General features: G+C 39.5%; 1 protein-coding gene across 1 annotated transcript in view; it reads left to right on the top strand.

Annotated features, from left to right (window-relative positions):
- Window positions 1-15,182, top strand: part of DNAH3 (dynein axonemal heavy chain 3) — a 59,355-nt gene extending 44,173 nt beyond the window's left edge. Inside the window, exons 53-61 of the mRNA XM_018915945.3 lie at window positions 964-1,189; window positions 1,546-1,790; window positions 3,136-3,252; window positions 4,015-4,169; window positions 4,882-5,049; window positions 5,845-5,987; window positions 6,446-6,650; window positions 7,889-8,026; window positions 8,190-15,182. Coding sequence (XP_018771490.1) covers window positions 964-1,189; window positions 1,546-1,790; window positions 3,136-3,252; window positions 4,015-4,169; window positions 4,882-5,049; window positions 5,845-5,987; window positions 6,446-6,650; window positions 7,889-8,026; window positions 8,190-8,543 — 1,751 coding nt within the window. The 3' untranslated portion in view covers window positions 8,544-15,182. The remainder of the gene's footprint in view (window positions 1-963; window positions 1,190-1,545; window positions 1,791-3,135; window positions 3,253-4,014; window positions 4,170-4,881; window positions 5,050-5,844; window positions 5,988-6,445; window positions 6,651-7,888; window positions 8,027-8,189) is intronic.
- The last annotated feature ends 60 nt before the right edge of the window (window positions 15,183-15,242 follow it).

The raw sequence follows: 15,242 nt of genomic DNA, 5'->3' as shown, positions 1-15,242 counted from the left end.
GTGAGATTGGTATTAAAAAAATCTTTTTTTGTCTGGTTAAATGTCACTGAGTCTGACTAAACCGTTAATAGTGTAGGCCCCCTCATTTGATCTTTAAAGTGTCTTTAAAGTACAATACAACAGTGATGGAATATCAGACACTGGCATCTGCCCATATATAAACAACAGTAGTAAAATTGTTAGGGGGTGGAGTGAAAGTAGTGGTGATGAAATGTCTTGGTCTCTGAGCAGCAATTTGGGGATCTAACAGATTGAAGCATTCAGACCAGTTTATAATTTGTACCTGCATTACAATTCTTTCAGTGGGTGTTGGAGGTTTGTCCCAGTCTTTATTGCAACCCCTCCTCCAGTAAGTTTCCTCCCTCTCAGTTACTAATTAAATGGTGTATAGGCCACACTTAAAACCACATTTGTTGAATGTCCTTTAAAGTGTAACCAGTGAGATTATTTTTAAATCTGGTTTTCTGCCAAAAGAATTGTGATATGGAGCCATACCATAAGGATGTATTTCCAGAAAGTACTGATTTTGATAGCAAAGCTGGAGGTCTATTTTTAGCCAGATGTAAAGATCCAGTTTGCAGCTCAACCCCCATAAACAATTGTACCCATCCAATAGAGAGAGTGGAGGGCTGTTGTGCAGCCTGGAACTGAACACTTGGGGCAAAGAAGAGGTCAGCCATTTAACCTGGCTAGTTTTTGGTTTTTTTTGTTTTGTTTTTTTTTTTTAATTAATACCTTATACCCCTAAATGTTAGTATATGCCTCAGAGACACAGTGACTGATACAGCATATGATACTACTTCTGGGTTGTTGAGGTGGGGGTGGTTTTATGTTTGTTTTTTTTTATTGAGTAAAATTTTTTTCTCCCTTTAATTATATTATAAAAACTATGAATATAACATATTCTACTTTCTAATAGACTTTGTATTTTTTTTTTTGCATGTATAAAACTTGCCATCACAGGTTTGCTAAAATTTGCTGATGATGTTAGCATGGGAAGCTCAAGTGTTCAAACTGTTTCACTGGGCCAGGGCCAGGGCCCAATAGCAGAAAAAATGATTTACCAGGCTATTACTGATGGAACCTGGGTAGTGTTACAAAACTGCCATCTTGCAACCAGCTGGATGCCTGCCTTGGAAAAAATCTGTGAGGAAGTTATAGTGCCTGAGAATACCAATGATAAGTTCAGGTAGGAGTTTTAGTATTTTGCACTTTTTAATGTGAGCATTTCTTGTTTGCTGAAGACACTACTGAAAAGAAATTAAAATACTTCTGTAAGAATGTCTGAGTATGACAGTCATATAATTTATGTGCAGTGATAAAAATTAAGAGGTCATCTTTTCTGTCTGTCCAATATAATCTACTTTATGCCTGCATTTTAGACCAAATTTAGATGTAATCTTTATAGTTAAGCAAGTAAGCAAAACTTAGTCATCTAAAGATCAAGATGCAGGATTATATTATTGATTTTAAAATTAGTATTATTACTACTGCTCTTACTATTATATGATATTTTAATAATGTGCTTGTCAAACTTCTTTTTAGGTTGTGGTTAACTAGTTACCCATCAGAAAAGTTTCCTGTTAGTATCCTCCAGAATGGCATCAAAATGACAAACGAGCCTCCAAAAGGTGTTAGGGTGAACCTCCTTCGCTCGTACCTGAATGATCCCATCTCCGACCCTGTGTTTTTTAAAAGCTGCCAAAAGCCAAAAATGTGGCAAAAACTGCTTTTTGGTCTCTGCTTTTTTCATGCTGTTGTGCAGGAAAGGAGAAACTTCGGCCCACTGGGTAAGTTTTAGATTATTTTGCACTTCATTTCAAAAAAAAGATTTGTGCTTTTGAAATGCATTGCTGGAGTCTCTCTGTAAAAAGGCAGTACTGTTCACTGTAATACTGTTAACACTATTACAAGAGTGCAATCTGCTTTGCACAGAACATCATAAAGTCTAAAATCTGTTACTTGCAGGGATTCTTATTCAGCCAAAGCTACTTTTGAAGCTATTAAAAGTATTACCCTGGGGAAGACTAGAAAGTACTTTTTTTTCAAATTAATATATTATACAGCAGTTACATGAAATTATAGCTTACTAAATTATTAACTTATTACTGTGGTTCTTATTAACAATCAAATTCAGACCTGTTTTAAATTTTTATAATTAAAACTATGCCACCCTCATTTCTGCTCTTGTTACTTATGTGCATACTTTGTTTTATCAAACCTAGTGCATGTATTTACTTGGTGTGAAACAAATCTATGTAGCTGCAGTGTGTTGTTTATAACATAGCAATGAAAATATATGTATCCATAAGATTTGTGCTTCAGCTTTTTTCTGTAATCTTCAAATATGTAGAAAACTGTATAGAATTTCTGTAGAGCATAGAAATGTATGGGCTTAGAGAATCTGTTTTTATAAGTATATAAAGTTTATGATCTGCCCTTGTGTAAATGAAGTTCTCAGTCTTCCATTCCAGCTGAGTCTGTTTTCCTCATAAGAGGTTGCTGTTAGGAAATATTATATTTTGACTGAAAGCCACTGTCATTATTTTAATAGTCAGCTGTTTAAATAAGCACTAAACTTCCAGTATGAAGACACTGACTTATTGCTTTAGAGTAAAACTGAATTTTCAAGAGGCTATTTTCTACTGTAACAGCTACTGCTAATATGACCAGCTATCTGGGTGAAGAAGGATAGTTGCATCAATAGCCCTATTTTTGGTTTGCACTAAGGATTTAGGCTTTCTGAAGGATTCTTTCATCTGGAGTATGTTCCTGTTTGTTTGTCTGCTTGCTTGCTTGTTTTGTTGTACTGTTACTGTGAATGTCATCTGCAAGCAGTATTAATAGATGGGCAGATTAAAAATTGAAATCAATAAATGAATTAAAAACTCCTGTTCTCATTGTGTCCAGATAGCAACAGATTAGCTTAAAGTACCAAGCAGGTAAAATATAATTTTCAGGAGCTTGTGATGCCAAAATTAACTTATGCTTAATGAACAGCCTTGTATATTCCAGGCTGCTTCTAGACTATCTGGCAGCTCTGTAGGAGCAGTGTAGTACCAACACCAGCATTTCCTGAGCCCAGCTGTCAGTGCATTGAACCACTGCCCTGTGTATCTCTTCTGAATTGAACAGGTTGGAATATTCCATATGAATTCAACGAGTCTGACCTCAGAATCAGTATGCAACAGATCCAGATGTTTCTGAATGAATATGATGAAATCCCATTTGAAGCTCTGACCTATCTAACAGGTACAGACATTACATCCTCTCACATGTGTTTGTTGACTTTGCTGGGCACTTTCAGCTGATACACTGATAAACTGGTGAGTTCTCAACAAATTGAGTGGATTCCACAGTTGGTTTTACTGGCCTTCCACAAACAATGTGGCTGTCATTAGATGGGTGTTGGAGTTGGACTGTAAATGGAGTTGGATCCCAAACCCTCAGATGTCATTATTGTTTTGACTTGTATATGGCTACAATTACTGATGGCCCAGCAAACCTCCTGGTCTTTGCTTCATGCTCATCACCTAAAACCATATGGCCTCTGGTTCACTTTTGCTGATCACTGTGAGACTCACACAGGAAGCCTTGGGGCTTCACCAGAGGATGTGGTAACACTCAGGGGTTTAAAGCAGGAGGTGTTGATGTGTGTAAATAACTCAGCTGCTGTGGCTATTCTGGGAGATAAGCTGCTTTTTGGCACCTCCTTTGTCAGCCTTGTCATTCTTGAATTTTGTTAATATTATGATTAGCTTCATGAAAAAGAATTTTGGGACATGAGTAGCAGTTTCTCAGACCAACTGATAGTGTTCCTTAAAACTTCTATCATCAAGGCACATAAATTTGGCCCTTAGATGTTCAAGTATTTAATTTCCATTGAATCAATTGAAGACTTTGGAAGATCTGGAGTTTTAGAGTTTCAACTTACTATTTATCTTATTGCAAAACAATTCTTATTTGTTCGTTAATTTCAGTTTTTTTGTCCCGTTGTTCTTTGTCTTTTTCCAGGGGAGTGTAACTATGGAGGTAGAGTGACAGATGATAAAGACAGGCGTCTTCTCCTGTCCCTTCTTTCCACAGTCTACAACAAGGACATCGAGCAGGAAAAGTACATGCTCTCAGCTGGAGGTGACTACTACATACCACCACATGGCCCCTATGAGGTGAGAAGACAACAAGTGTAAATTCTCTGAATTACTGGGGAAGAAATTACCTACACTGTGCTTGGATAATGCTGAATATGACAAATAGAAAATACACCCCATAATATCATAAAGCCATGTCAGAATGTATCTTGTGTATGAAATATGAATCTGGTACTTAATATCTGCCAGACCCCAGTGGGGATGTAGAGATCATCCATTTGTTGCCACATACTCTGGCATTTGTTGATGAAGAGAGAAAGCACCCCTGTGCAGGTTTCCAGTACAGTTCTGGAAGGCCAGCAGGAGTCAGGCTGCAGGAATTTACATGGTATTTCTGCACTTTCTTGCAATCAGTCTGACCTTGAAAGCAGCAATCAGGAGGAAGAGGTGGAATGGCATGTGTATACTTAGCTTCCATTCTCTTTTTCCCTTCTAACAGCTGCACAGAGATAATGAATGTGCTCAGATCCCACAGTTGTAGGGATGACACATCCAGCATCCTTCTGTGACTCCTACCAGCACTCCTTGGATATTTCTATAATAACTCCTCCGTGAGTTTTTGAATCACTCAGAACTTTTATATTTATCTCTGTGGAGAGTCAGTCAATTCCTGGATGTGTTTAACAGGGAGCTACCATCTTTAGTTGTAAATGGGAAGGTTCTGTCCCAGTTGGATCATTTGTGACTATCACATTTTATGATGTCTGGTATCTGAATGTTTGTTTTACAGTCTTATATTGAGTACATACGAGGTTTGCCAATTACAACACACCCTGAAGTGTTTGGACTTCATGAAAATGCAGACATCACCAAGGATAACCAGGAGACCAACCAGCTTTTCCATGCAGTGCTCCTGACTTTGCCTAGAGAAGCAGGAGGAGCTGGCAAGTCCCCTCAGGTAACTGGGGAAGAAAGATCCATTTGCTCTCTGGAAAGGCCCTTTCCTGGCATGTCCTAGGTCTCAGAGTAATCCAACACCTCTCATCTCATGTCTGTAGTTCTGGGAGTAGATGTGAATGTCCCTGTAGAGAAGCAGATTTGGCATAGCACCTTTAAAGATGGAAGATACCTTCATGACTTTGCATTCAAACAGATTAATACCACAAGTCCCGACAGCTCAGTTTACTCAGGCCAAATCCATGCCCCTTTGGGATATGGATAAATAACATTTCAACCCTCTCAGATTGGGCTTCCTATATTTTATACATCTTGAAAGTGGAATTGATGGAGCCTCATTTCCTGCAGGGTTGTCTAGTGATCATATTCTCTGATGTCTAATATTGTGTAAGTAAAGCTTCTCTTGTGGCTGGGTTATTCATGGGGTCTTCCCCTTATTTTGCTCATGCTGCATACTTCATCTTTTCCTTCATTGTGGCAGTAAGAGGATTGTGCTTGTCTGCTCTCCTGCCTGTCTCCTTAGAAATCACCTAAAATCTTGTTGCAAATTAAAAATTACTAACAAATATAAAATTATTGAGAAGGAAGGAGGAAGCAGGCATATGCAGAGAAAGACAGGATGATGCTCAAAGTGAGGAAGAGCATAAAAGCACTCTATCTTTAGGAAAAGGGACTAAAATACCTATGTGGTTTTACAGAAAAAATACAAAATCCATAGTGTTTTGTGGAATTTGTTCAATAAAAAAAGGAGGGGAAAAAGGAATATTTGTTATTCACTGCAAACTTGTGGCTTCAGGAAGTTGTTGAAGATTTGGCACAGGACATCCTATCCAAACTACCAAGTAGCTTTGATATGGAAGAAGTGATGAAGGCATACCCAGTACTTTATGAAGAGTCCATGAACACAGTTCTTAGACAAGAATTAATTAGATTTAACAGGTATGGCTCAGTGTTTTCTGTAGTACTTGTTAAACTGAAATATGCTTGTGTTCATTGGTGCTAGCTGCTCTGACTACCTGAATATAGCAGTAGTACTTGTATTCTTGGAGTATGAACTTAAATCACATTTGAGTTTGTTGTGCTGAGCAGCCTCCTTTAGTCTTTGTGATACCCAGGCCCCAATATTCACAGCACACTATGACAATGGGTGCTGCAAAGCTCTTGTCACTTGATTTCCCTTGTCTAGAGTGAAAGTTTTCACTGTCTTTTATTTGTGTGTGTCTCTCATTTGTTTGCTTTTCTAAAGTTAAGTAAGAGTTCTGATAACTCCAGGTGAGATAAGGAATTTCTGACAGGACATTTACCACCTCTATCAACCCTTCATTCAAGCTGGCCTGAGGGGTATTTAGCCAAGTAGTAAGAGGTAAATAATGACAATTCCTTTGTTTTCTCTCAAGGCTTACTGAAGTTGTTCAGAGCAGCCTCATTAATATAGGCAAAGCCATTAAAGGCCAAGTCTTGATGTCTTCTGAGCTTGAAGATGTTTTCAACAGCATGCTAATGGGAAAAGTGCCATCCATGTGGGCTGCCAAATCCTATCCATCACTGAAGCCTCTGGGAAGTTACGTGTCCGATCTCCTCTGTCGCTTGGAGTTCTTCCAGGTCTGCTCAGCTGACACTGAGGGGTCCTGGGGACTTGTAGCTGAAAGGTGGATGGGGAGAGTGTGTCAGTGCTGTCCTTGCTCAGCAGTCCCTGGGTAGCTCCAGACTGTGAGCTGCTCACACAGTCCTGGCCAAATGCACTCTGCATTAGCAGCACTGCAGTCAGCTGGGCAATTGCTCTGGGTGAGCTGGGAGCTTGATCCCTTGGTACGAATCCAGTGTTGCTTTTGGTGGTTTCCCAGTTTCTATTTCTAGAAGATTCATTTTAGTTTGAATTGGTGTCTTAATGACTTCCTTGCTGAAATGACACTGAGCTGGGTGTGAGAATGCTTTAGGGCCACGGCATAACAGGACTATGAAATTTCATATACATGTCTGTAAATATCTTTCAAATGTGACACCACTTTCACACACTTTTTGAACAGGCTATTTTATTTTTAACTTGCCATTTCATTATTTCCTTTGCACTCTTAAAACTACTTAAAATTTTGGGTGTACCTTATATAGTGAGCTACTGAGATGTAGTGAAACCCCATAGAAGTCAGGAGAGAAGAAAGCTAGGAAGAATTGTCTGAGATTTTTATAAATGGCAGAGTTTCCTGCTTGCTGGATCAGGGCATTTGGTCTCCAAATAACCTACAGTAGCGTGAAGACATTTTGCCCTTGTTTTGCTTTTTCCGACTGCATTGTGTGGACAAGGTCCAAGACATCCTTATGGGGTATTTCTGTACAGGAATTATTTTCTCTGCTAGGGTCTGATGTGTTGGCTGTAATGAGTGTCCTCACAGTGATCAGTGAAGAGACATTGGTCAGTGAAGAATGGAAAAGAATTTGGCCTTTTTTCATGTTAGGAAATTGGTGTTAACAAGATTGTAAAAGAAAGTATTTTAATAAAAGTGTCCAAATTCAATTACTTTTCTTGTTTTTAGAGGCCACTATATAGACTAAACAAAACATGCTTTTGCTACTTTCTGAATTTTTTCTCAGTAGCACTGAGTTCTGGTTGTTTCAGAATGAGTAATTATTTTTGTTGCCATCCTAAAGAACTGACTTCTGTGATTTGTTTTCTCTGAAAAACAGAAGATTGATGGAAAGATGCAGAGGTTCCCATCAAGGCTTAGATCTCATTGTGCTGTTTAAATGTATCTGAAAAGACATCTTTTTCTGGTGAATTGGCACAGTGAAGCCACAAATATATTGGAATTTTTCTTACATTTGTTTTCTCTCTCCTTATTCAGGATTGGGTTGACAAGGGGCCACCCACAGTCTTTTGGCTCTCAGGATTCTTCTTCACTCAGTCCTTTTTGACTGGTGTTTTACAAAACTTTGCCAGAAAATACACCATCCCAATTGACCACATTGGATTTGAGTTTGAGGTAAGAAAAATGCAGAAGAATTTTGTTTTTCTTGAACAGCTTGAAACATGTTCTGGGGCAGCAAGAAACAGAGTTTTCAGATGAAAAGGTATTTTATTTAAAGGAGCAATTTCAGGATTTAGTATACTCCAGATAAAATCAAACAATGGTTTAATCATTGCAGGTGATGAAACAGGAGCACACAATGGAGAAAATGCCAGAAGATGGGGCTTTTGTGAGAGGCCTTTTTTTGGAAGGTGCACGATGGGATAGAGAATCCTTGGTAATTGGAGAATCACTACCAAAAATCCTCTATGATCCTTTGCCCATAATATGGCTGAAACCTGGAGAAAGTTCCAAGTTTCTTCATGAGAACATCTATTCGTGCCCTGTGTACAAGACAAGTGAAAGAAGAGGTGTCTTATCCACCACTGGGCACTCAACCAACTATGTTCTGTCCATTGAACTCCCTTCAGACAAGCCCCAGAAACACTGGATAAATAGAGGTGTGGCAGCCCTGTGCCAGCTGGATGACTGAGAGGGTGCAATATTGAGATTGTAAAGATCTGCTTTACTCCTCAATGGCTGCATGGCTGGTTTGTTTTTGTTTTGGTTTTTTTTTTTTTAATGAAATCGTGCCTAAAGATTTTGATGCTGATTTTACTGGGAATCTACTTTACAGCTCTTGCAAAAAGATTCCGGATTTGCCTACCACTTCTGTGTCTCAGGAGTATGTAGGACAAGGAGGGAGGACATGAGAATATTCTGTTGTCAACATATGAAACCAATCCTCCAATCCTCAGATAGAATGAACTACCCAAGCTTTATTATAGAACTGTAGTCATTCCTTGATGATGTGTCAGAATTTCCATGGAAAACTTCTCCACAGCACGTGTATTGGGAGCTGCCATTTCTCAGAACAGTATGCTTGTGCCATATAATCTTTTTATTTTTTTCAATATTATTTACCTGCATGTTCCAGGCATCTGATACATGGAGCTGTTTTCTCTCTCCCACAGTCTCACTTCCTGCCAGCAGCCCAGCCCCGCACAGCCACTCACCCCCCACTATCTCATGGGGTGGGATAAAGACAGTTTAATAGGGAAAGAAAAGCCATGCACACAAACAAGGCAAAACAATTAATTCCCTGCTTCCCACAGGCAGGCAGGTGTTCAGCCATTCCCAGGAGAGCAGGGGCCCATCACATGTAATGCTGACTTGGGAAGCCATCACTCCAGATGTCCCCCTCTTCTCCCCCACTTTTAACACTGATCATGATGTCACATGGTCTGCAATGTCCCTTTGCTCATTTGGGGTCACCTGTCCTGGCTGTGTCTCCTCCCACCCTCCCGGACACCCCCACATTCCTCCCCAGCCTGGCAGTATGAAAAGCAGAAAAGGCCTTGGCTCTGTGCAATCTCTGCTCAGCAGTAACAAAAACATCTCTGTGTTATCAACCCCGTGTTCAGCACAATCCAAAACACAGCCCCATACCAGCCAGTGTGAGGAAAATTGACTCTACCCCAACTTCCTCATCTTGCCCTCTTGCATGTTGGACTAATAACTGCCTGAAATTTTGTACTTGTTTAAGCCCTTTCATCAGAGAAGCTCAAAGTAGCTTGCAAACATTAATTAAAAATAAAATAGCCTGAACATCTTCAAAGAGCTGTGCAGTCATTAACTAATCCCCACAGCATGCCAAGAAGGTACTAAAGATGCATCATTAGACTTGCTGTGTACACAGGACAGGAGAAGCACAAAGATCAAGGCAAACATTTAAAAAAAACATGCACTAAACAGACACCCACTAATTTGGGGTCTTGTATTTTTTTTCATTACCCAAATTGCAGCATTTTAATGACTTGCTGGAGGCCTCACAAAGTCAGAGATTCAGCCATCATTTGGCAATTCCCAGTATCCTGCTCCAGGCATTAAGGGATGCTGCTACAACTCCTTAAAAGACACAGTTCTTGCCATAGGAATTTGTCTGTTGTGTTGTCCTTAGGTGAAAACAGTTCATTATTGTTTTATTAACCACTGGTTTGTTTTGTGCAGATATTTATAAAACAGTAACTGTTAAGAATGGTACTGCAATGTGAGGCAGAAGTGTAGGGGGTGTGTGTGCAGTGCTGCTCTGCAGGAAGGTGCACAGGTAAACAGCAGCTTCATGCAGCACACCTGACACCTCATTAACAGAGCAGCACCAGGCACTTGGTGCATCACTGCTATGTGGGAGTAGAGCAAAGATGTCAGGCCAGGACACCTAAAGGATGCTTGCTTTATTAAAAGGGACAGAGATGAGCAGGTGTTTCAAATTACTGAGGAAGAAACTACTCTTAACAAATTAGACTAAATTATATTTGGCATCTATACCAAAATAAAACTTGTTTATGAATGTTACAGCACACTCATCCAAACTGACAACAGTTTTTAAGAAGAGAATCATGTTTCAGTAGATCTATAAATAAATTAATTAAAATTGGTCCTTGAAAAAAATTATTTTCTTAGAGTTCATAAGAGAGATACTTTGTAGTTTTCATACAACTTAAATTAACAGAACTGTATTATACATTTAAAAAAGCATTGTGGTGATTATTTGATTTTTGAATGTCTGCATCTAATTGTTGTAATTGCATCAACAGTTCAGATCACTAATTAGGTGACTGTGGTGTCAGAGATAATAAACCGGTCAAGAGCCTCCTTGTGTGGAAGCTCTGTGTGTGCAAGCCACAGGGGCAGGACCTGGCTGTTAAATCCTTCCCTGTGGATTGATCAGCTCAGTCACTGCTCTCAGAAGGATCTTTCTGCTCAGACACAGCTTCTGTATCAAGGCCCTGGTGACACCTCACCTGCTGAAAGGGGGGCTGGGCCAACAACAATTAACTCTGAAATGAAGGTTTGTCAATCCTCTTATAAATAATACTAGTCTTGCAAACAGTCCTCTATATTAAACCATTTTAAGAAGTCAGATTCACTAACTAAATCATATTTTATGGAGATCATTTCTTTTAAACTGTTAGAAATCTGTGTAATAGCTTGCCATGTGGGTTGCTTGATTACCCCCTTTTTGTGAACAAACAGTAATTGATAGTTTATTAAATGACACAGTTGTGGTTCTTGTGAATATACAGTGACTTTGCTATGACATGTGTGCAATGTCCTTGTTACTGTGTTGATTTTCTAAATGCTGCCTGTGTGCTGATGTTTAGATTTGATATGAAGGCATCTCTTGGAATGTCACTAAAAATGTATTTTAAGCTTTTGTAGACATGATAAAAAATAGATAGGAGAGGAGTCTGAGAGAGAGGACTTGTGCATCCCCTTCCCAGGGATGAGGCATGGCTGACCTGCTTTAGCTGATGATTGCAGCAGTACATGATTTCCTAGGCTGCCCTCCCTAGTACAGAAAAAGTAATGGAATTTAATGTCAAGGGACATCTGTCTTAAGAGATAATTTTCTGTGGTTCTTTGAAATGAGCTTTCCAACCTTATTTCCTTAGCATTGTATAGACCTTCCTGGAGAATGACAGACTAGCTAAACATTAGAATTCACAGCCTTTCTTGGCTGAGACACATTTAGAAAAAAGGAAAAGGCAACTCAGCTGCTAGTTGGACATGATAGAAATGTGAAAAATTTTTGGACAGAGTAAGTACCTTGTAATAGTAGTATTAGAATCCTTGGATTAACAGGTTTAGAGTTTTCATTTCTTAATTAGAAGCACTCATTAAATAAGCCACAAACCCCACCTGCAATTACTTCAAATTGTAGATTTACAGACTTGGTAATAATTCAAGGCAGATGGAAAAAATGCATTACAGAGCAAGAGACAGATTTTCCCTTAGCAGAGACATATTTCCAGCTAGGGATGCTGTAAAACAGACAGGGTTTGTACATTTTCTTAGGAAACTAAAACCTTCCTCTTATCTATACAAAAATTCTTTTTAGAAAGTACTGCCCCTGTGGATTTTAACACTGCAGGGCTGTTAAGGGGAAAATCATACAATGAAAAAGCAGAAGACAACACAAAGACTCCAAATTCTTCCACTTATAGCTAGAATATTGTGCCTAACAGGATTAGAGTTACTAGTGAAAGCTGCAGGTCTCTGCTCTAATAAGCATTCTTGGAAATGAATGTATAGGTATGATCAAATAAGTGACCTTTCTTGTGTCAGTGTCTGTGGATAAAAGATGGATGTTACTGGTACCATTACCCAGACAGCAAGGTCCAGCTTACCTCATCTTCTTCCCATCTGGAAGGTGCTACCAGGAGCAGCTTGTATTAGTAGGAAGGTGGATTAGGTAACATTTTGGTGCTGTGGTGCTGCTCTGGGGAGCTGCTGCACCAAAATGAGCATTTCCTCACCCCCAAACCCCAGGGAGGGGATGATTCACTAAGGAGGTGCCATGTCCATTTTCTTAAAAGGTTGTGTGCTTGCTAATGTTAGTTGTATGTGCACAACTTCATTACAGCCTTAGTAATGATGGATTTAGGGATAGAACTTGTAGAAAGGAGGTGTTATTTAGGTTTTCAAGGCCAGATATTGTGTCAAGAAATTCTTACTGCCTTGCCTACCAGCTGACTTGCAGGAGAGTTCATGTAACTGACTCAGGACTTTTACTCCTGAAGAATATGAGGTTAATGCCATCATTTTCCTGTAAATTATTCTAAAGCATCTCCTGACTAGGGTGATAAATTGGAAAATGGCAGTATTTACTGGAAGGGGAGTAAGAGAAGATTCAGCAAGTACAGGACAGAGTGTACACTGACTGGGTGAATCCAGTGCATATCAAATTCTGCAGAAAGCAGAGGCATTTTAGGACAACCTGGTTTTGCAAGTAAAATTAATGTGCAGGAATGACATATTGTGCAATCATTGGGATACTTCTTGACAGAAGTTATAAGAGCCTTGGCATCTAATGCAAGAGTACCAGTTGAGATGTCTGCCTACCTGCTGGACTGAGTTGCAGATGAATTTTTTTTATGAAACTCCCCCAAAATGGTAGTTGGTCAGTTTGACCTCCAAAAACAAAGGACTCTAGTTAGATTCTCCTTTCCATACTGACAAACTTAAAGCTATGAAAGAACGGGTTTGCTCTCTAGACTTGAAAAAAGAGCTGATCTAATCCTTTTAGCTGAACAGCCTGAAGTTTTAACAAGTTTCAGTCTTTGCCTTCTGGTGATGGAGAGTAATGAGGATGAAGCCCCAGTTAATAATTTTTCAAACCCTTTGAAGAATTATTAGGCTGTCTAGCATTTTAAGGCACCTCAAATAATGTGATGCTGTTACTTGCTGGTTTCTCAGTTAAGAAAGTGGATACTCATTTGAGTTACCTGAGGGTATTTGAACCTTTTAAAAATTGCTTCTTTGTATTTTCCTTCAGAAGTAAACTCAAACTCCTGTTGTTGTTTCAACTTGGTGTAAATCTTCTGTAATTTTAGGGCTGTTCTTTGGAAATAATCTACATTTTACAATATGTGCTTAGGAAAGAGTTGTGACTGTAACACAGACAGTAAAATTAGACTGCTCATTTCCATGGCTGTTTATTCACCTGATGTGTCAGAGCATCAGTACCTTCATTAGTCACCTGAACTTCAGCAATTCAAAAGATTCAAATGATAGTTTTATGACAAAGAGTAAGCTTAAACTTCCATTCAAACCCCTTGCCTTTGCACATTTTGGCTGGGCTCAGCTGATACATCCCTACACTGCTGTATCACAATTAGGATATCAGATTAGCCTGACTTCTTTCAATGAAGAACTAAGCAGTGTGTGCAATCATGTTAATTTTTGGTTTTTTGCTTTTTTTATGCAATCCCCCTTTTCCTAGGCTAAAGGAGTTTTGTTTTGTGTCTTCCTGGCAGCAGTAAATTTGCAAAGCTTCCACTGTCAGAATAATGGCATTTTACCTGTTACTCCCCACATGAGGCATTCCCAGGAAATAATTAAATGGGAATAGAGACCTTTGTGGACTGGAGCCATAAAGGGCAGTGAGAAATTGGGCTAGCCAGTACCTGTCATGCTGATTCACACTTCTCATTGTTTTCTTCTACTTTCTCATCTGCTTGTAGTTTTTTCACTCTTAAAAGTGCATTTTTAGGAGAGGAACTGTCAGTCTGTTCTGCACAGGACCTGTTCTAACTTACTTAGACAGCAATATTTCTTTGTCATTGTTTATTAGAGCTTGGAGAGTTTCAAATGACTTGGTGTGCTCAGAAATGAGATTTCATTGATTTCTCCCACTTTAAAAGGAAATCATACACACATGCATATGTCAAATTTGGTTTTCTTTTTTTTTTTTTTTTTGCCACTATTAAAGTCAGGCTAGAATAGGTTGTCCTTTAAGTGCTCTGGACTGTGCTTAGGTAGTGTCCAGTACAGTGTGGCTCTTGTCCAAGCTTGGTCTCACAGGTATTTCAAGCCTGAAGGATGGAAGACTCCCCCAGCTTCCCTGAAGAGAACATGTCAACAGCCTGGTAAAGTCAGAGGACTGCAAAGGAGCCAAAACAACTGGTAGGCCATGAAAAGAAAATTAACTTCATTTTACTTCTATTCATGAGGCACCTGGGAAACAGAAATACCCCTCAAACTTAAGAGACTTGTAGATACTTTCTTTTACTAAAGTTGGGGTTCAATCCATAACGTAAGAGTTAAAAACTAACACCAAAATTAAAATAATTGTTGAGAAAGCCAGTGTGCTGATTGTGCTGAAAAGCTGACCATGTGAAAACACATAGTGAGGACACCAAAGCATCCTAAGCTTGTTCCCATAGTGATACCCTGAAGGCAGAGTTTTCAGCCAGTCCATACATGGGAACCTGAGGAACCCAACACTGGAATGTTTTACTCAGAGTTGTGTAATAGCATTCCAAACTTTGCATTTCACATCCACACCCTCTCCAAAGGAAGAGAGAAAAAAGCTGACATAGAGACTCTAGGCCACTCCTCTGCAGTTTGCAAAGGAGTTGTGGCACTTCTGCTGTCTCTTCTACTGTCCAGAAACAAAACTTCCCCATAAGGGTACTGTGAAACTGGAGCTCTCCCCCAGGGGCAGCAGGCAGAGCAGGGAGCAGAGAGGAAGGAGAGCAGGTGCATGGTGCAGTGACTGTATTCCCACTGGCATTCAGAAGCTCTGGGGGAACTGTGTCTGCTTGAGTGTCCCAGACTTCCTTGATTTTGGCTGACCTTATACAAGGCACACTCTTGAGTCACAACTGAGCACAGAGACCCCTCAAAC

Source organism: Serinus canaria, chromosome 14, assembly GCF_022539315.1.
Source record: "Serinus canaria isolate serCan28SL12 chromosome 14, serCan2020, whole genome shotgun sequence".
Taxonomy (NCBI): domain Eukaryota; kingdom Metazoa; phylum Chordata; class Aves; order Passeriformes; family Fringillidae; genus Serinus; species Serinus canaria.
The sequence above is the reverse complement of the archived record's forward strand: the minus strand, read 5'-3'. Positions and strand labels throughout refer to the sequence as shown.